A 20,757-nucleotide genomic window follows, 5' to 3' on the forward strand; every position below is an offset into this window, starting at 1 on the left:
ATCTTCTTCGCATTGAGCTACTATATTTTTAATAACGCAGAAACTGCTCGTCTTATGGGCTAGACTTATAAAACATTAAAATGCAACAACATCACTTACATCATCACCGCATCTCGCGCTGCACTAATGACGCTCCCAGATGCACACCTAACATTTGATTGTACTATTTTTGCATTCAAATGCAAATGTTTATTTTAAATTCAACTAATATTCTTTTTTTTAAATTCACAATCTCCTCATCACAGGCAGGCACAGCACTCAATTCAGCATGTGTTCGTGTTTGTGTGTGTGTGGTCTGCGTCACTCATAGCACGTGCCTATATCGTGCGCTATATCGAACATTTTTTCTATCGTTATCGAAGAGGGTGTATGTCGATAAATATCGATACCATTTTATCACCCAGGCCTACAACCATCATAATAATGCAGGTGGGAAAGGAGAATACCTCATGAAGAATCAAAGTTCATTACAAGCAGCTTTTCCACAAGCCGAAGTATATACTAATTTACAAGGTGCACAGATCCATTCAAGCAAACACAAAACACTATCATGGTAACACACAACACTTCAATGATGCAATAAACATTCATTAAACAACTGCAACATATATGCAACATAAAACCCTAATGTACAAAATGATAACAAAAACTATCAAGAAACATGATTATTTAAACAAAATTCTATCAAATGTGGAGTGTAATGCAGTGAACTGTGGGAATACCAGTTTACAGTTTTTGACTGTAAATTATACGTTGATTTGTTCTTTTTTACTTCTAAAAACTGTAAAGTTAACAGAATTGTACTGTAAAATACACATTTTTTATAAAATATAAAATACACAACCTCTAAGCCCAAACCTGCCCATGTCACATGAAAGTGATCCATGCTCACCCCCGTTTTTGCTGCTCTAGGGAGAGTTCTCTCAAACTCACAGCGGGGGCTGAGCACTGGAGACCGCTGCCTAAAATTAGCTGATGGGAGGACGGCCAACTCAGTTTGACTTCTAAAGATGGTGAAGTGTGCTGGCAGTCAAAGTGAAATAAGGCAGTGCAAAATACTACAGATCACTTTAGCACTCAGTCAAGGTCACTGTCTTCCAGCGTCAGCTGTTTTGTTACTTTTAGAAGTGGGAATATAGATAGACAGGAATTTTATGAAAATAGCAAGCAATCAAATTAATTTGTCTGCAGTTTAAATGCTTATGATAATAAGAATAAAAAAAAAAAAAAGTGGCTAATATTATCATTTAGACATGACGTATCATTCCTTTAATGTTAAGTGGTGAACAACATGAATGAACATGGACTTGGTATCTTTCTGACCCTGCTCTGTTTGAGTTGGAAACTTTGCCTCATCAATCATTTAACTGCTAACGTTGGCAACATCGCAAACAAGGGCAATCAAATTCTGTCCTGTAAGAGGAACAAGTATATTGTCTTTATATTCTTCGTTCACTGTCATTTCATTTATATTTTATATGAAGGGTCTTATTTCTCCTGACACCATCTGCTCCCCTTTCTCTATGGCTTTGAACAGGTTTTTAAATTTCTCTAAATGTCTGATCAAGTATAACCAATCTTGTGCATTTGAACTTTGTGCATGTGAGTAACTTTAAAAAAAAAAAGGCAGAAAAAAAAAACATTCCAGACTTACCAATCACAGTGTAGTATATCAAGGATTCTTGGTCTTGTTGTCAAGGCCTGTTTGAGATGTTATCAAAGATCAGCTCTCACCAAGGACAGAGGCAAAATGTAGCATTGTTTCTGTTTAAGCAACTATATAATATATATATATATATATATATATATAACTCTGTTAGCACAAGCTTGTACAGCTGTTATTAATACTTCAATAACACAAATGGCCTATAAGAATCACTGGACCATGGGGCTGCTGTGTTTGAAAGTGAGGGATAGATATGAAGAAAATAATAATTGGTGGATTGCAAGACTATGGGCGGTGAACCATGGTCCCTCTAGGGGGGTCGGGTACTTGCCTTCTGGAAGAAAGAAAGATTTGAAAGCAAAATTAAGACATCCAAACCCATTTCAGGGACCGGATTGAAAAAAAGTAAAAAGTCTTTACATTGGCCATAATTTGCTTGTACCATAATTTTAAAGTGGATTCAAAGCCTCTCCTTAATTGTGTTAGTGTCTCTATCCATATTACATTAATGTTGTTATTGTTATTATCATACCGAAAACAGTAATGTTACTGTTGAAATCCAACTGCACTGTAAAATAAATGTAAATGAAACATGTATATTTCGTTTATAATACTATAATACTATAATAATTTCGTCTTCATTTCGTCATTATTTTGGTGGAAAACTGCAGTTTCTGTGAAAACAGATGCACAAATGAGCAATATCATACGAGTAGCCATGAGATATGGCTGTATATCGACACGGCTGTGATTCGGCCGTAGGCATGAGGCAGAGTGCTGTAGGTAATCACAGCATGCCGATTACGGCTACTCATGTGATATTGCATTTATACAGCAGTTCAACATCACAAGTGTGTAAATACATAAGAAACGACAACGGTGTGTCTAAAAACCCTCTTTCTCAAGTTGACAGTTTAACAGCCGAGCCCAAGCCTCTGTTACTAATTCGAAAACATCACTTTAGATGTTTAGTAATGAAGGAACGTTGAATTGCTTCATTAAAAGCTTATTGTATTGCTGTATTAAAAGCTGTGTATTATGTAGAGTATTATGTGAAAGATATGGTCTGAGCGAGTGTGATTACCTGCGTCTGATACAGCATTCATTCTTCAGCAATCAATCTCATATTCACAATAAAACATTAGTTTTAATGTCCGCTGAGGAAAGCAAAATATTTGTCGTACTATCCTTTCATCTGTTAAGGGTGATTTCTGATGACAGTGCTGCTCACTGCATTTGTTTGGGGAGTTAGTGTATTTTTGTAGACATATATTTTTAAACTACAATCATCCAACCTAAATGTTTCGTCACCCAGCGTATTTGTGTTTTACAATTTATAATGTTGTTGATCTTGTGAGGAAGATACTTTCAAACTCTGAATTGAATTTATTTATTTTATTACTTACTGTTTATGAAGTAAACAGTAAGTAATAAAATAAGAAAAGATTAATGACAAATGCACAAACATATTACATGAATTCTCATCAAGACGGGCACTTTGACATTTTTGTATGTATTTGGCCGTTTACGCGCAATAAGGCATGTGCTCTCAGATGCGTCTCTATGTGTGCGCGCTTTGGGTGTGAGGCGGCTCATAGAAAGGGTCTCACAGTCACAGAGTGCGCAAGTACTGAATTGAGCACTTGAATGTTTAAAATTGTAAGACTCAAAAGCACTTGCAAATGATACATTCCGTCATCTGTCGCATTGAAATATTTAAATATTTCCCCCATTACAAGTGCGGAAAATGCGGGAATCAGTAGAATTATGCACAATCCCGTGCCAAAATTCAAGCCCTGAACAATGTTAAAGGGATGAATTTGACCATTTGTTTTTGGGAATCACAACAAAAGGGGGTTTGATGTTGTTAAATGTTTCAGTCATTCATCTAATAGTATTAAATATTATAGCCTGTTTAACTATTTATGTAAATAGGTTAAAATTAGAATTTATTCTGCTTTATAAGAGAGTGGACATTTTATAATATTTATATTTTGCATAGAATGGTGTTTTAAATTTGAAAGATAATTTTCCGTTTTTGCTCGGACTACTACTTGTCTCTTCACTCAGCTTAACTTGTTTGGCCTCTACTAACTCGACTGGGAACAGTCTGCAACATTTTATTAAATTTACTTGGAGTGTCCTTTAATTCAGCATACTGTAAGTAAACCAGATGTTAGGACTTTATGGGAATCCCTCCCACGAGGTCTCAGAGAGGAATTCACCCCCCCATTCTGGGATTCTTTATTAGTCTTTGTTTAGTTGCACTTCCCAGAAGTGGTCTCAAAAGAGAACTATGATGTGACTCAGAAATATCCGGCTTATTTTCCTTCATCACTGTTTCATGTGGTATTCTAAAACAAATGAATTATAATAAGTTTCAATAAGTTCAATCTTAAGGAAGGACCCCCACTTCAGATTGCCTTTCTGTGATTAAGGTGTTTTCTGTCTGTTCACTTGATCTGAGCAGGTTTCCTCAGTTTGCGTATGGAGTTCATGTTGGACAAGTGTTATGTTCAGCTGTTTGCTGACAGAAGGCCATGCTGGAGACATGAAGGGAATGTTTGTCACTTACCTTGTCTCAAATATCGAAGCCCTTGTTTACCACAAGAGTACTGTTTTACTTGGATTTGCTCAGATGCAGTAGATCTGGATTTGGTTTGATTTTCAAGATATGATTAATCTCCAGGTGTTTTTAGATATGTTATTGCCTTTGTTTGTTTTTCTTAATCTTAATGTATGAAAATCCCTGCCTGCTTTCTGGAAACTTTATAGATCTACAATCTTGAGGATGTCTTGTTTAGGAATGTCTTTTCTGTACACTTGCACTGAGTAACTTGGAATTTCCTCCAGTCTCTGCAGAATGTTTTCCCGGCAGGACTGCCATCTAGTTCCAACCTGACTGCGACACCGTAATATCAAGCAGTAGGTTTCATTTTGGATTTGTTGTGTGTAATTGCATCACAACATCTTCAAACTTCCAAGGATTTGTTGCGTCGTCTTACTACGTCAATGGTTTTAAGGTTTATACAAGGGTTATACATGTCCATGATGGTGTTTGATGTCAAATCTGATGTTCTTCAGTATCCTCAGGTAATATGGCTCCAGATGAGAGTTCCTATTAACACGCCATTCCTTACTCCTCTAAATATAGTAACATTGCTTTCAAAAGCTTGAGCTTTGTGGAAAGGTAGCCTTGTTCTGTGATAGAGTTTAGGTGTTATGTGGTTGTTAATTTGAGATCCTAAATTTGACCGAGCTTCTCTGGTTGCTTGTTACTGTCATCCTTGGTGACATTGTAAAATTTATTTTTGTTTTTACCAAGAGAAAACTTGACATTAGCACGATCATGAACATTTCCTTGAAGTTTACAGACCTACACAAGGTCAGTGCCACCCAGCTACTTATCAGGGAACACTCTAAAGTAACTCATGGGTGTTTGCTTTCTCAGATTGCGCACCAAGTCCACAATTATGAGAGGGGGACAAAATAACATCGGTGGAGTGAGACCTGTAATCCTCTCTATAAACCAATGACTGCATAATGGGAAGGCTCTTAAACTGGTTTAACTTACTGTTCACTTTTGAAGTATGAGTTCAGACAAAATGAAAATTTCTTAATTTCTTCACCCTCATGCTGTTCCAAAGATGTATAACTTTGTTATGAAGTGGTTTGTTCTGTGTTGATATTCAATTAATATATAATAAATGTTCAATAATAAAAGGTGACTTGACTGGACCACCATCACAACCGTAGGTGTTGTTTGATTACTCATTTATTATTTATTACTCCACTGTTTTATTTATCAGACTACAGTAAATATTCTGGGAACAGACCCACAGGTGTTGTGTAGATATGGTATGGCAGATGCGTGTTTGTGTTCCACTCTTGGGTTAAAGAAAAGGAACCCCGTGAGGCAAGAGGATATTTTTAATGCCAGTGCAAAAATAGTTGGGCACTGATGGCATCATATAAGCCATACTATATTGTAACTGTAAGTGCATGGAGCTGATTTTAAATCAGCATTTGGGTTGAGTTTTCTGTTATGACATGCATGTTATCCAGAGTTATTTCCGGTTTAAACATGCAGTCTCTGTTGCCAACCTATTGATTCTAATTAAAAATGGTGCATTTTTAGAATTTATTAAAAAAAAATCAAATACTACATAACATTTCATGTTTTATTTTATAATATGTTACCATGGCATTTTTGGCTGAGACCCTGGAGCCTGATTGGTTTGTTGGGACAGCAGTTATACGTAGACATTGTATATGGACACATTGTGTTAATTTAAAATGCAGTGTGTGGCCAGTAATGAATAATGTCTTTTGTTAGGTTAATTTATAATTATTGTAGTGTAGGGGTGGGGGATATGGCAAAAATATCATATCAATTTTTTTTTTTAGAAATATCGCGATTAACGATTTTATCATGGTTCTTTGTCATGTTGGTTTTATTATTTTGCAAGTTGTCTGAGCATTACAGCCAAACTAATTTCCCTATTGTAAAGACAAAGTAACAGAATATAAAAAAAGAATGGCCGATATTTAGGCCAAAGTGGGTGACGATAAAAATCTTTGTCATTATTTTATATTTGTTATTAAAAAAAGAACAAAATACACATTACAAATATAAAATAATGTCAAAGATTTTTATCGTCACCCACTTTGACCAGGACAACTAGATGAGCCCCAGATACAGATCCCCTGTAAAGACCTGGTCTCAGACGACCACCGGGACAAGACCACAGGAACCAGATGAGTCCTCTGCACAATGTGACTTTGCTGCAGCCTGGAATTGAACTGCTGGTTTCATCTGGTCAGAGGAGAACTGGCCCCCCAACTGAGCCTGGTTTCTCCCAAGGTTTTTCTCCATTCTGTCACCGATGGAGTTTTGGTTCCTTACCGCTGTCGCCTCTGGCTTGCTTAGTTGGGGACACTTCATTTCCAGCGATATCGTTGACTTGGTTGTAAAGATACTATTTAAACTGAACTGAGCTGGATGATGACATCACTGAATTGAATGATGAACTGTCTTTAACTGAAAAATGAGTGTTTACTATTGTCATTTTGCATTATTGACACACTATTTTCCTAATTAATGCTGTTCAGTTGCTTTGACACAATCTGTATTGTTAAAAGCGCTATATAAATAAAGGTGACTTGACTTGACATTACAAATACACATATTATACAAATAAAACAAACAGTGCTTTATTTTCAGGTACAATAGGTGAATTTAGCAGGAGCATTCAAGAAATTGAATGAACAAATATAAAAAATAAAACACTATATAGATTGATTCCTATTAAAGCAGCTGTATTAAAGTTTTCAGTCAAGAGTAGTGAGTGACTTTCCTCTTTGTGTTTTGTTGTTTTATTAACATTAATGGAATAGTTCACCCAAAAATAAAAAAAATCTGTCATCTTTGTCAAATCTGTCATAGTGTTTTATTTTTATACCATCATTTACTCACTCAAAATTTGTTTTAAACCTGAATGAGTTTTTCTTCTGTTGAACATAAATGCTAATTTGAAGAATGTAGAAAACCAAACAGTTGCTGGTCCCCAGTGACTTCCATAGTATAATGTTTTGTAATGAATCTTTGCAAATCGCCTTTCCTAATAATGTGCTAATTAGCAAGTTTCACGATGAATGCGGCTAAAGTAAACAGTCTCTCTGAGAGCAGTTCCGGAGAGAGGGGTGGGGTCAGCAGAGCTCATTAACATTTAAAGGAAAATGCTACAAAAATGGCTTGATCTGAAAAGAGTAAACTGGGTAAAAAGGGTGCATTTTTAACCAAACTATGTTGCAGACTTTTCATTAAGGCCCTAAAGAATCATATCAACTTGTGGGAAATGGGCATCCTATAACCCCTTTAAAAAAATCATATTTACATTACTGGTAGGTTATCATTGCACAAATTAACACACTCTCTGCGCTTAAAAGTAAAAATAAAAATTAGAAGAGTTCTAAACTAATGCACTGTCTTCTGTATCTAATGCACACACACGCTCAGTCACTCACACAGATCACGTTGCGGCCGCACTCAGACAATCAGGAACAAACTTTTTATCGCTGCCCCGTAATTTGATCAACTAAATATCTTAATCGCTCAAAAGCTACATTATCTTTCTCAACAAGGAGCTGGTAACATCATTGTTTCTAAAGGAATTAAAGCCACAGCTTCACTGTTAATAGAGAAACGCAGCAAAACGGTGGTAATTCATACATACACAGCCTCTCTCTCTCTCTCTCATAGATGAACACTTGATGAATTACACTTTTCTGAGAATAGAATATTGAAGTGGAGATCACTAAACTGCAAGCTAAGTGTTTTCATAAAGTAAGCACGTTTATCCACAGTGAAGAGAGAGCACGTACACGTGGTTGCCAGGTTGACAGAGATAAGTAACACACAGCAGATATTTCCGTATTGTGCAAGTGGGAAGCTCTGTTTCGGGGGGGTAACGTCTCTTTACGTCAGGCAACCCAGTTGTGTTCCTCTGTCCAGATTAATCCTTGTAGCCTATATATTATGTTCTATTCATTATTTTTTAGAAATTACTACATACTCAATTTTAAACTGTGTTCTTGTATTCAAATTAAGCGCGGTCCACTGTTGCACACGTGCCACAATATTGATACAGGGTCAGCTGTATCGATACTCGTATCGTCACATTTTTGTGACGATACATCGTCATACCGATGTATCAAACACAGCACTAAAAATAATGTAGTTTTGTGACTGCGAATAAGTGCAGTGTCCCGTGAGAGTAACTCTACCGCTGAGTTAACATTGATGTGAATGTATATTGCATTGTACAGTATATTGAGACTGAGGCGCCAGAGCTGTAGCTGATAGAATGTGCACTGTAGCACGATACTACGATATTTCTTCAAAAGCAGATCGTTCACGATCAAAAATCGTCATATCACACACGCCTATTGTAGTGTATTATTAACAGCTTTCCCACCCTTGAAAAACACAGACTGACACTACTTGAAAGTTCTGTAAAAGATCTTAAAATCTGTACGAACACTGTGTCCAGCTAGTTCTTGATTTCTGATAACTGTTCTTGTTAATCGGAGTCTGCAACTTTTAAAACCCATGTTTTATTATATGTAAGGATGGGGTCTTCATAGACAAAATGAGAAAATGAGAACCACTGGTCTACACAGAGGAACAACCCATCCTCAGGTTTCATTGATGTATGCAGTCACTCTGGGCAGATATTTACACTGCCGTGATTATTCAGTGCCGCTCAGAGATAGATCAGATATATGGATGGAGATGCCGTTATTGGATCGGCTCTTACATGTTTATAAGGGAGAGACGATATATGAGAACTGCAGTGGATCATCACCCAGCGGCTGGTGGTGGAGAATGGGCTGCTTTATGCATGGAGCCATCAGGAAGCTCTCTGAACTCCTTCGATTGATATAACTGAGCTTGTAGGAGGAGGCTTAATGTTTTTAGAGTTTTTCTGACTAAACGTTGTTATGCATGTCCCACCTTAATGCACCAGAGCAAAAGGACCTCCAACATTTGTTTCCCCTTCTACATAGGCATCTACCTTCTTAGTCAGCATCCAGATCGAAATGGAACCTCATATATGACTGTCACTCATGCACACCTCACAAATAGCACTTTTCAAGTCAGGTAAAGCCCAAAGTATACTTTGATACAGTGTTTGACATAATTTCATCATCGAAACAGTAGATTCATTATGTATGTGCGCAGTCTGAATTTTCAAATTTTACATACTAAGTATGCTCAGCTCTAAAGAAGCTTTAGCTTCAGCTCTAAAGTAAAACTTTATTTTAAAGGAGTAAATTTGTTCATAACTTGTGGTGAGAAATGCTGCAGATACTGGACAAATAAAACTTTATTGTAGGGCGTGGTGATACCGTTAAAAATGTAATTGATGAATTTTTAAAATTCAGAGTGTTTTTTTTTTGGAAACAAAGCAAGTTATTTGAAGAACAAAGAAATGCATTAAGACCAAAGAAACATAGAACAAGTAGCTTGCAATTTCATGCCAAGACTTAATGGGATAGTTCACCCAAAAAATTTAAATTCTATCATTGTTTACCCCCTTCAACTTGTTCCAGACTTGTATTAGTTTCTTTCTTCTGCTGAGAACAAAATAATGTATTTTGAAGAATGATGTTAACCAAACAGTTGACAGTAGCGACTGACTTACATAGTAATTTTTTGTGCTCAACAGGAAAAAAAAGAGAACTCTACAGGTTTGAAACAACTTGAGGATGAGTAAATGATGACAGAATTTTAATTTTTGAGTGAGTTATCCCTGTTAGGTTTTGTCCTGTCCATTTCCATTATTCCATGGCTATTAGCATGAGAAATAAAAAAGCCAGAAAAATCACTTCCTTCATAACATTTGTTAACATAATAACATACATTTGTTTGTACTTTGTTGGTATACTTGTGATTTACACAATATTCCCTATTTTAATAATAGAAATGTGTTTGTACTTGTGTAGTCAAAACAAGAGCCCGGCCGATATGGGTTTTTTGGGGCCGATGCTGATACCGATATTAGTGGGTAAAAAAAGACATATCTATATATCGGCCGATATTCTTTATGGCTGTATTATAGTACAGTATAGTCAAAAGTTTGGGCACACTTCCCATTCGTGTGTCCAAACTTTTGACTGGTACTGTATATAGAATACAGTATATAGCCTACATAAACAGAATATATATAATTTTTTTGCAATAACTCAAATGTGGTGATCAAACACTTATAATGACACTTATAATGATGATCTTCACTTCCTTCCCCTAAACGGTTAGCATCTTTTGATGATAACAGTGCTACTGATACTTTCTGCTCCACTCTTACATCTTGTTTAGACACTGTCTGCCCCTTGTCTTCCAGACCAGCCTGTACCACCCCTTCTGCCCCTTGGTTATCTGATGTTCTCCTCGAACATCGTTCTAAGCTAAAAGGGTGTCATGTAAATCCAAATATCCTACTGACCTTAATGTGTATCAGTCACTCCTCTCTTCCTTCTCTGCTAATGTCTCCACTGATAAAAAAGAAAATACTACTTTAACAAAATTAACAATTTGTCTAACTCTCGCATGCTCTATAAAACATTTTCCTCGCTCCTTTGTCCTCCTCCTCCCCCTCCTTCATCAACTCTAATGCTGCCTTGACGTGTTATTCACTCCTCTCTTCCTTCTCTGCTAATGTCTCCACTGATAAAAAAGAAAATACTACTTTAACAAAATTAACAATTTGTCTAACTCTCGCATGCTCTATAAAACATTTTCCTCGCTCCTTTGTCCTCCTCCTTCTCCTCCCCCTCTTGCATCAACTCTAATAGCTGACGACTTTGCAATATTTTTCATTGATACAATTAAAAACATCAGTGCACAATTTTCCACACCACAATCTGTCAAGCACATCTTACCAGCAAACATACACGCATCCTTCTCTTCACTCTCTGAGGCAGAAGTCTCCAAACTCATCCTTTCTAATCATCCTACTACTTGTCCGCTTGATCCTATTCCATCTCATCTCCTTCAAGCCATTTATCCTGTAGTTGTACCTGCACTCACTCACATCATTAACCTATCCCTTCACACTGGTGTTTTTCCCTCAACATTTAGACAGGCTCATATAACCCCACTACTTAAGAAACCCACCCTTAACCCATCTCTTTTAGAGAACTACAGACCGGTTTCCCTTCTTCCTTTCATTGCAAAAACACTTGAACGAGCTGTGTTCAACCAAGTCTCTGCCTTTCTCACACAGACATGGCATCATTAGGTTCTGTCATTCAGAAACATGGCTTTTCATACCACTGCTATACTAATTACACAACTCTACCTATCGCTCCATCCTGATGATCCGACGATAGTTGTTCGCATCTCAGCTTGTCTAACAGACATTTCTTGCTAGATGAAGGACCATCACCTTCAACTCAACCTTGCCAAGACAGAACTGCTTGTGGTTCCAGCAAACCCATTGTTTCATCACAATTTCACCATCCAGTTAGGCACATCAACCATAACTCCTTCAAAAACAGCCAGAAACCTTGGATGTATGATTGATGATCAGCTTACTTTCTCAGACCGCATTGCTAAAACTGCATATTTGCTTTATTCAACATCAAGAAGATCAGGCCCTTTCTTTCGGAACATGCTTCCCAACTCCTTGTTCGAGCTCTTGTTCTGTCCAGGCTGGAGTATTGCAATGCTCTCTTAGCAAGTCTTCCAGCAAGTTCTATCAAACCTTTACAATTAATCCAGAATGCGGCAGCAAGATTCATTTTTAATGAACCAAAAACAATGCACATCACACTTCTGTTTATCAATTTGCACTGGTTACCAATAGCTGCTCGCATAAAATCCAAGGCATTGATGTTTGCCTACAAAACCACCACTGGCTCTGCACCCCTTTACCTAAATTCATTACTTCAGACTTATGTGCCCTCTAGAAGCTTGCGTTCTGCAAGTGAACGTCGCTTTATTGTGCCATCCCAAAGAAGCACAAAATCACTTTTACGGACTTTTAAATTAAATGTTCCCGCCTGTTGGAATGACCTGCCCAACTCAATCCGAGCAGCTGAATCCTTAGCCATCTTCAAGAATCGGCTAAAAACACATCTCTTCCATCTATATTTGACCCTCTAACTCTAGCACTCTCTATTCTAATGCTATTCTTTAAAAAAAACAATTGTCCCCTTTAGACTTGCACTCTATTCATTTGCTGCTTGTTTTCTTTAAAACTAGTAAAAAAAAAAAAAAAAAAAGCACATGCTTTCTAATCTTTTTGTATTCCATCTTTTTTTTTTTTTCATTTATTATACAATTAACCTTTTAGGCGCCAGGGATTTTTGGAAAAATGCTGGATTTTAACATCAAGATTTCAAAAGCTTGTGGCTTGAAAGGGCTTAAAGATAGAGATCTAATGTAAATTAGAAAAATGTTGGGCATGACCGAAAGTTTATGTGGGGTGTAAATATACTCGTCTAATTTGCATATTATGATGTCATTAGGGGGCGGCCATCTTGAATTTCATAATATTCAGGAAATAGTAGATATTGAATTGATGCTTGAACTTATTTGCATGTTTTTTTTTTGTTTTTTTTTGTCTTTTTATCCTCATTCCAAATGATCAGAAAAGAGGAAACCAACAATAAAACAGGAGAAAGTACTAAATGATTACTATATTACTATACTATATAGTAGTAAAACGCATGTGAACAGTTGCCTATTTTTTGATCAGTTCATCAGTAATATTCAGGAAATAGTAGATATTGAATTGATGCTTGAACTTATTTGCATGTTTTTTTTTTGTTTTTTTTTGTCTTTTTATCCTCATTCCAAATGATCAGGAAAAGAGGAAATCAACAATAAAACAGCAGAAAGTAGTAAATTATTACTATGTTACTGTGCCATAGTAAAATGCATGTGCCTATTTTCTGATCAGTTGACCAGCTATCTGCCCAATCAGGTATCTAGGTGACACAGTTTATAGTTCTTGAGAGTATGGTACCTCTCATTGCATGGCACAGTGCACAGACCTACCCCACACTGACTGCACCGTGTACCGTGGCCACTCCCACCTCTTTGGGGCACTGGATCCAGGGCGCTCTGACTGGATCCAAAGAGCTAGTGCTACTTCCAGCCCTATTTCTCCTACCCCTGCTGCCTCGACCTCTAGCAACAGCTCTCCTATGGACACAACGACTACGTTCACTGCTGCCACCCCCATCCCCGTTGGGCAAAGGGTCGAAATTATCACTTGTTTGTGCTTCGTGAACACTCTCGCCTTGCACGGCATCACCATTGCACTGCAAAAGATGTACCGGGAGAAGCGCGATTATTAGACGACCGATCGTCATTTCCAAAAGGCAAATATTCCCCTTCAGAGTCAGAATCGGCGAATAACATTTGCAACACATCCTCACGGTACAACTTTTTATTAGCCATTTTCTCTCACAATGTACTCGCACGCTATGAACTGAACTGCTTCCGCATCAATGACATGACAGCTCACTTGCTCTGCTATTTCCTCGAACACTTTGAATAAGAACGTGACGTAATTTTGGTCTAGAATCGAAGTACTACATGTCTGCCATCAAGTGATAGGGAATACAAATGAGATATTACACCCTATTAGGAACTGCAGTCTATTTTATTAAGTATGACGTCTTGTCGCAATTTTACTCCTGGTGGAATGACCTGCCCAACTCAATCCGAGCAGCTGAATCCTTAGCCATCTTCAAGAATTGGCTAAAAACACATCTGTTCCATCTTTATTTGACTTTCTAACTCTAGCACTTTTTGTTCTATTTTAAATCTACTTTATCTATCTTTTTTTATTGAAAAAATAAAAAACACTGGCTTTCTATTTTTCTATTCTATCTACTTGTTTTTCTTTGTGTGTGTGTGTGTGTATGTGTGTGTGTGTGTGTATATATATGTATGTGTGTGTGTGTATATATATATATATATATATCTTGCTACGTGTACTGCTTTAAGCTAACCGAGACTTGTCATTTGCACTTACATATTGTTGCTCTTTTGTTAGATTTGATTGCTTCTATTGTCCTCATTTGTAAGTCGCTTTGGATAAAAGTGTCTGCTAAATGACTAATTGTAAATGTAGTCTGAGTGACAGTAATCTGTCAGACAGACTTACTCAGATGAGTGCTGACTGGAGCAACATCACGGTCTCACATGGAGAGACCTTAATGCCATTCAATGAGATCACCGTGGTGATTTGTTGCTAAGCAGTCACAGGGCTTCCTGCGTCAACATGGCTACACTTAAAGTAGAGCTCACTGGCCTGGTAACCCACGTAAAGCCAATCCTACCCTAAACATGCATTTCCTGTGCCTTTACGAAGATGTTTTTTAGTATTAAATATAAATATTATTATGTTTTGTTTGTGCCTGTTTAAGCCCTGCAAAGTTTGATCCATTGAATTGAAGATTAATTTTTTTATTTAAATACTCATGTTTTATTTACTATTATTACACGTTTCTCTGAAATACTTGATTCTGATTGGTCATTTGCAACAATGTTGTTATCTGTCCCCGATTACAACACTGAATAAGATATCGCTCATCTGGGTATTTCTTTCATATCTCTCATGTCACACCACCACACACTCTCTAGTTTTATTCAAATGCAACTGCTATCATCTTGCACTTCAGTAATCGACTGTATTTACTGTAAAATGAAACCAGAGAACTTCAATATTAATAGTAGGCATGCGGTAATAGTTGAAGTTTGTCTTGTTGCCAGAACGATTGTTTTGTATATTGTACTGGCTTTGTACGGTGACCCAGTAGTGGACAACACAACGGAATTTCCACAACATAACGAAATCGACACAATGCATAGGACTAATTTTGTTGTGTTGTGGCTTGTTTCCGTTGTGTTGTGCTAATTTAATTGTGTTGTAACTTGTTTCCGTTACGTTGTGACTTGTTTCCTTGTGTTGTGGCTTGTTTCCGTTGTGTTGTGACTTGTTTTCTTGTGTTGTGGCAAATTTTATTGTTTTGTGGCTTGTTTCTGTTGTGTTGTGGATTTCATTGTGTTGTGCACTACTGGGCCACCATTAGTCTCACATAGCCAGACTTTCAGACTGACGGCAGAATGTCTGGGAACCTTGGCCGCTTTGAATGGTCAAGGCCTGCCAAAGAGGCCATATGACTGATAGGTAAAGCATCTAGTCACGTTTAGTTTTGTGCTGTGTGATGTTTATGGGCATGGAAATGTCCGCACAATAACAGACTGGTGTGTAAAACTCTTGGACGCTTTTTAAAAAGTCTGTGGCACAAACTTTACATATTTTATATACTTTAGAAAATCTAGTGTTTAGTTCATCCCGACTCACTGTCTCACTGTCACAGTTGTAAACACGACAGCTTTGTTCTTCAATGAGGGGGTTTGGCGCCGCGGTATCTTTGTTTCCAGGCGGAACGTTAAATAGCGCGACATGCACATTTCCCAGAAATTCTGTAGAAATTCAACCAATCTGATGATGACTTCAAAACTTCTGAAAAGTGTGCCGTATACATCAGACCTTCAGCCAATGGTCCATGGGCGTGACGTCTGAGGCGAAGACTAGGTCACCGTAGCTTTGAGATAATAAACCGGTAATGCTTTAAAATGCAATTCATATCAATATTTAATGTGTATTGATTTACTTATGTGCCAAGTAGCCGTGTAATAAGTGGGATAACTTACATCCAGCCAGGTGTTGTCACAGAATAAACCCCTGAAGGGTAATGCCAACCCTACAATAACAACTGGCTGGATGTATATTTATTATCCTTTATATATTTTTATATATATTGTAAAACCCTTCTAGGGCTGGCTAAAATACCAAACTTTATTTTAAATGATTTGATGGTCAAATATTTTTCTTTGTAATTAATTATTTTATTATTATTAATTTTCTTTACAGTTGATGCATCTTGTACTAGTGTATCTCCTGTTCTGCTGATGTTACAGAGTTGGTGCTGAATTCTAGCAGCGACCCTGCACACAGACACACTATCCACCGCCTCTGTCACTCATTGTATCAGTTTTATGGGCTTGCACTATACAAATGGGAAAGAATGTTCTAAATTCCATGACTGTGTGCCCCTCTCACTGAAATTAAATTGTCCTTGTGAGTAACCTTTTCCAGGCAGTTCTGTGCACTTTTTCCAAAGCCCAGTGCTATACAGTACAGTTTTGTCAAGTTAACCAATTCAGTTTGGTTGTATAATATATTCTCTAAATGTATATTATACTATTTGATTTTATTGTGAGCAATTGGTCACACTTTATTTTAAGGTCCAATTCTTGCTGTTAACAAACCATTAACTGATTTTTTTTTGCCTCAATAAACATCTAATTTGCTGCTTATTAATAGTTAAGGTTAGTAAGGTAGTTGTTCAGTTTAGGTAGTGGGTAGGATTAGAGATGTAGAATATGGTCATGCAGAATATGTGCTTTATAAATACTAATAAATAGCCAATATATTAATAATAGGCATGCTAATAAGCAACTTGTCAAAAGTGAGAATTGGTCCCTATACTGAAGTGTTACCGAACAATTCATCTATATGTTCAAATGATTGAGAATTTGTGCAAAATAATTTAATTGAATGGAATTCAGTGCCAATACAGAAGCGCAGTTCTCACAGTTTGTAGTCTGAGGGTGAAATTTGAAGGTAAATTTTGAGGTTTTGTTACAGTGACCCTGTTTCTCATATTGGTGTTTGTGTCATCACAGGGCTCCAGAGATCATTCTTGGCCTGCCTTTTTGGGAAGCCATAGACATGTGGTCGCTGGGATGTGTGATTGCTGAGCTCTTCTTGGGATGGCCCCTCTACCCAGGAGCCCTCGAGTTTGACCAGGTAATTCTTTTAACATGATGCATCTTTCTTTTCCAGTCTGGACGAATCTCACAAAACCTGCTCAGAATCAAAACCACTGGTTATATTTGTCATAGACGGGAGTCACTTTCTGTAAGCAGAAATGAGATTTAAATTCTCTCTGCTGCAGGGTGTCAGTCCTGCTTATCAGGAAAGCGAGCGAGTAAACGCATACGCAGTTTGACTAATTCAAATGTCATTAATAATGGCTCACTTCCGTTATTTAGTATGCTTGCATTCACATCATAAGCGAATCGTACCAGAGTTTGCTTGAACCATACCCTAGACCACCCTTTTTAGGCGGAATCTGGTACGGTTTGCAGGTGCGCTCCCGAGTTCAGAAAACAGCATTCACATTATCCAAACGAACTGAACCCTGACATCAAATGAATCCGGCTGAGCACTAAAATTGCTAGTGTGAAAGCCCCCTAAAACAAAAATTGTGATGGACCTCTGTTTGTTGTATGCAAAATACAATTTGCATATTAAAAATTAAAGCAATAAGCCCCAAGAAGCCGTGGTTTACAGTGAATTTATAACAGCTAAGGGGTGTTGTTGGGCACGACGCGAAGCGGAGTGAATGACATAAAAAAAAAATTTACTCTTCCGCTAAACAATGTAGTTCCTCAGAAACGGATGTGGTTGCAACAAAGTGGTTGCCCAGCAACACAGATGTAAACAAAGGTGTATGTTTGTAATTTACATCAGCTTCGAATGCGGCTCAACCAATCAGAATCAAGGACCGGAACTATCCGTTTTATAATATAGATTTTAGATATGTAACACTGTCACACTTTATTTAAGGTCCAATTCTCACTATTAACAAACCATTAACTACAACATTTACCTCAATAAACTCCTAATTTGCTGCTTATTAATAAGTGAGGGGCACATTTTTTGAATTTTTTCAGTTGGCAGTGAGCATTCTGCACGCTGTTTATGCACCGTGTGCCCTGCGTTTTCGCCGCCTGCTGCGCCTCGCGTTTTTGCAGGAGTTCTCTGACCACCTGAAGTTGAAAAAAAAGCAACTCTGCCGGGAACCAGCAAACATTCAAACAAAATTTTAATAATAAAATAGATACAAAATTAATAAGTGAGGGGCGCATTTTTTGAATTTTTTCAGTTGGCAGTGAGCATTCTGCACGCTGTTTATGCACCGTGTGCCCTGCGTTTTCGCCGCCTGCTGCGCCTCGCGCTTTTGCAGGAGTTCTCTGACCACCTGAAGTTGAAAAAAAAGCAACTCTGCCGGGAACCAGCAAACATTCAAACAAAATTTTAATAATAAAATAGATACAAAATGGCGCGACAGCCCCTCACAGACGACTGCCGCGCACAAAGTAAAATCCAGACCTGGTCCTCTCTCATCCAACACTGTCGTCACTCCTCCTTTTATCCTTCCGGAGCTCCTCCGTGGGACTCGAGATCGGTGAGTGGCGCAGGTGTCGCGCATTAGCATTTACTCCACCGGCCTCGCTCCTTTCCCACGGCTCTCGGCCCCGCCCCTCTCATCACATACCCCCATCGCCCCTCGCAGGCCGGGGGGTACTCACGAGACTGCGCTCTACTCCCCCCTTCCCCTCCGGGGGAGCCGATCACGGCGGCCGCGGCGTACCTGGGGGTAAGGACAGAAAGACGAGGCGAGAGAAAAGGAGACGGAAGGATGAAGAGAGACAGAGATGAGAGAGGGGAGAGAGGAAAAAAAAAAATCTTGTTCCTGTTCCCAGACACACTGCCATTTGGCCCTCTCTGAGCGCCTGAAGTTGGAAAAAAAGCAACTCTGAGCAGAAAAAGTGCCCAACGTCATTCGCGTTTTTTCCATTGTCAAATCGAATGAACGGAGAGGCAGGCCTTCTGTTGTGATGACGAAAGTTTACCATTGCTTAGAAAGTCCGGAGACTACTATGTTGGAGGAGAAACATTTGGTGTCTGGTGCGGGTTACCCGGGGCTGTATTTTTTTTGGATTTAGGTTAATATGACCGTTTACTTAACAGCCAAAACCAAATATTTTAGTGCGCTTGCGCTATAATCCTTTGATTAGATTGACAAGGACAGCTGATTTGGTGGTTGCCTAGCAACAAAAAAACTCAGCGCACTGCTCTTTTTTTTTTTTTTTTTAAGTCACCAAAAAAATGGCAGTGCCGTGCGCCTCACGTTTTCAGACCTAAAAAACGCGTTTGGTGTGATCGGGGCCATAAACAGCCATTATGTTAATAATAAGCATGGTAATAAGCAACTGGTTAATAGTGAGAATTTGTCCCAGTACTAAAGTGTTACCGTTAATAATTTTGGGTTGAAATGTGACCTAGACATGGTTTCATGAGATTCGCCATATTTATCCATATCTGTTTGTGTCTTTCAAATCTTGTTTTATAATCTCTTTGATACACACTCACTCACTCACTCCCTCTCTCTCCCTCTCTCTCTCTCTCTCTCTCTCTCTCTCTCTCTCTCTCTCTCACATACACACACACACACACACACACACACTAAATGTTTCTTCTTGATCACGAGTTCTCCATATTTCTCCTCCTCTTGACGTAATCTGTTTAGCACAGGGACGTGGTATGTGCTGTCAGGCCCAAACAATATCCAGAAGAATTTTCACGGCCGCTTCTTAGCATTTGTGTTGGCGTACAAGTGTCAGCGTGTGGGTGTTTGTTGTGTGCACTCATGCTGCGTCTGTCTGAGCGCGCATGGTTTATGATCTGAACGTTTTCTAGTTTTCGGGCCATACTCCCCCTGCTGCTGGGCCCCTGAATGTCCCGGGGTGAAACTGAGATGAGGGGGCATTACCAAATCTCTGTGTGTCTGCATGTGTGATAGATACGCAGGAACAAGCCCAGATTAGAACACTGTTTCTGGGGAGGGTTTGGAAGGCAGAGTCCCAGCAGCCACTGACTTGACATAGCGGTTGGCAGCAATAGCAGGGGGTTTGATGGGTTTTCCTCTTCCTTTTGGCTGGGCTGTTAATGCAGCTGGGAGGGGGGTTATGGATCTCAAGATACCAGCGGGTGTCATGAACTGTCAGTCTAAAAACTACATGCCCTTATTGCTCATACATAACCCTGTATTATGTCAGAAAGACCTCTTAAGCCCATTATAATTTGGTCTGCCGGGAATAATTAATCTCCACTAGCTTTAACACAACAACACCTGTGAGAAGAAAAGTCAGAATTTACCCATCTGCTAAAAATTAGTCTTTTTTTTTTCTTTATTTCTCAAGGATAGTGGATCAGAATGTACCCATTCCTGATGAGAGATTCCACTGTCTCTAGTAGGGTTGGGTATCGATTGGGTTTTTTACGATATCGGTTGTAACAATGTTCGTAGGTTGGGAAGAAGGAGGCAGGAACCAACGAACATTCAAACAAAACTTTAATAATAAAATAGACACAAAATGGCGCGACAGCCCCTCACGGACGACTGCCACGCACAAAATAAAAGACCTGGTCCTCTCTCATCCAACACTGTCGTCACTCCTCCTTTTATCCTTCCGGAGCTCCTCCGTGGGACTCGAGGACCGGTGAGTGGCGCAGGTGTCGCGCATTAGCATTTACTCCAACGGCCTCGCTCCGTTCCCACGGCTCTCGGCCCCGCCCCTTTCATCACAAACCTCCATCGCCCCTCGCAGGCTGGGGGGTACCCACGAGACTGTGCTCTCCTCCCCCCCCCCC

At 38.7% G+C, this 20,757-nt stretch overlaps 1 protein-coding gene and 1 long non-coding RNA gene across 2 annotated transcripts in view; both read left to right on the forward strand.

The window, feature by feature from the left end:
• LOC107588537 (homeodomain-interacting protein kinase 3-like) overlaps positions 1-20,757 on the forward strand; it is a 51,864-nt gene that overhangs the window by 5,470 nt on the left and 25,637 nt on the right. The window contains exon 2 of the mRNA XM_016276674.1: positions 16,941-17,064. Coding sequence (XP_016132160.1) covers positions 16,941-17,064 — 124 coding nt within the window. The remainder of the gene's footprint in view (positions 1-16,940; positions 17,065-20,757) is intronic.
• LOC107588538 (uncharacterized) lies at positions 3,142-15,680 on the forward strand. Its single transcript, XR_001609596.1, has 3 exons — positions 3,142-3,209; positions 10,362-10,367; positions 15,670-15,680. It is a non-coding gene; the product is annotated as an uncharacterized lncRNA (long non-coding RNA).

Source organism: Sinocyclocheilus grahami, unplaced genomic scaffold (assembly GCF_001515645.1).
Source record: "Sinocyclocheilus grahami isolate Dianchi unplaced genomic scaffold, SAMN03320097.WGS_v1.1 scaffold105.1, whole genome shotgun sequence".
Lineage (NCBI taxonomy): Eukaryota > Metazoa > Chordata > Actinopteri > Cypriniformes > Cyprinidae > Sinocyclocheilus > Sinocyclocheilus grahami.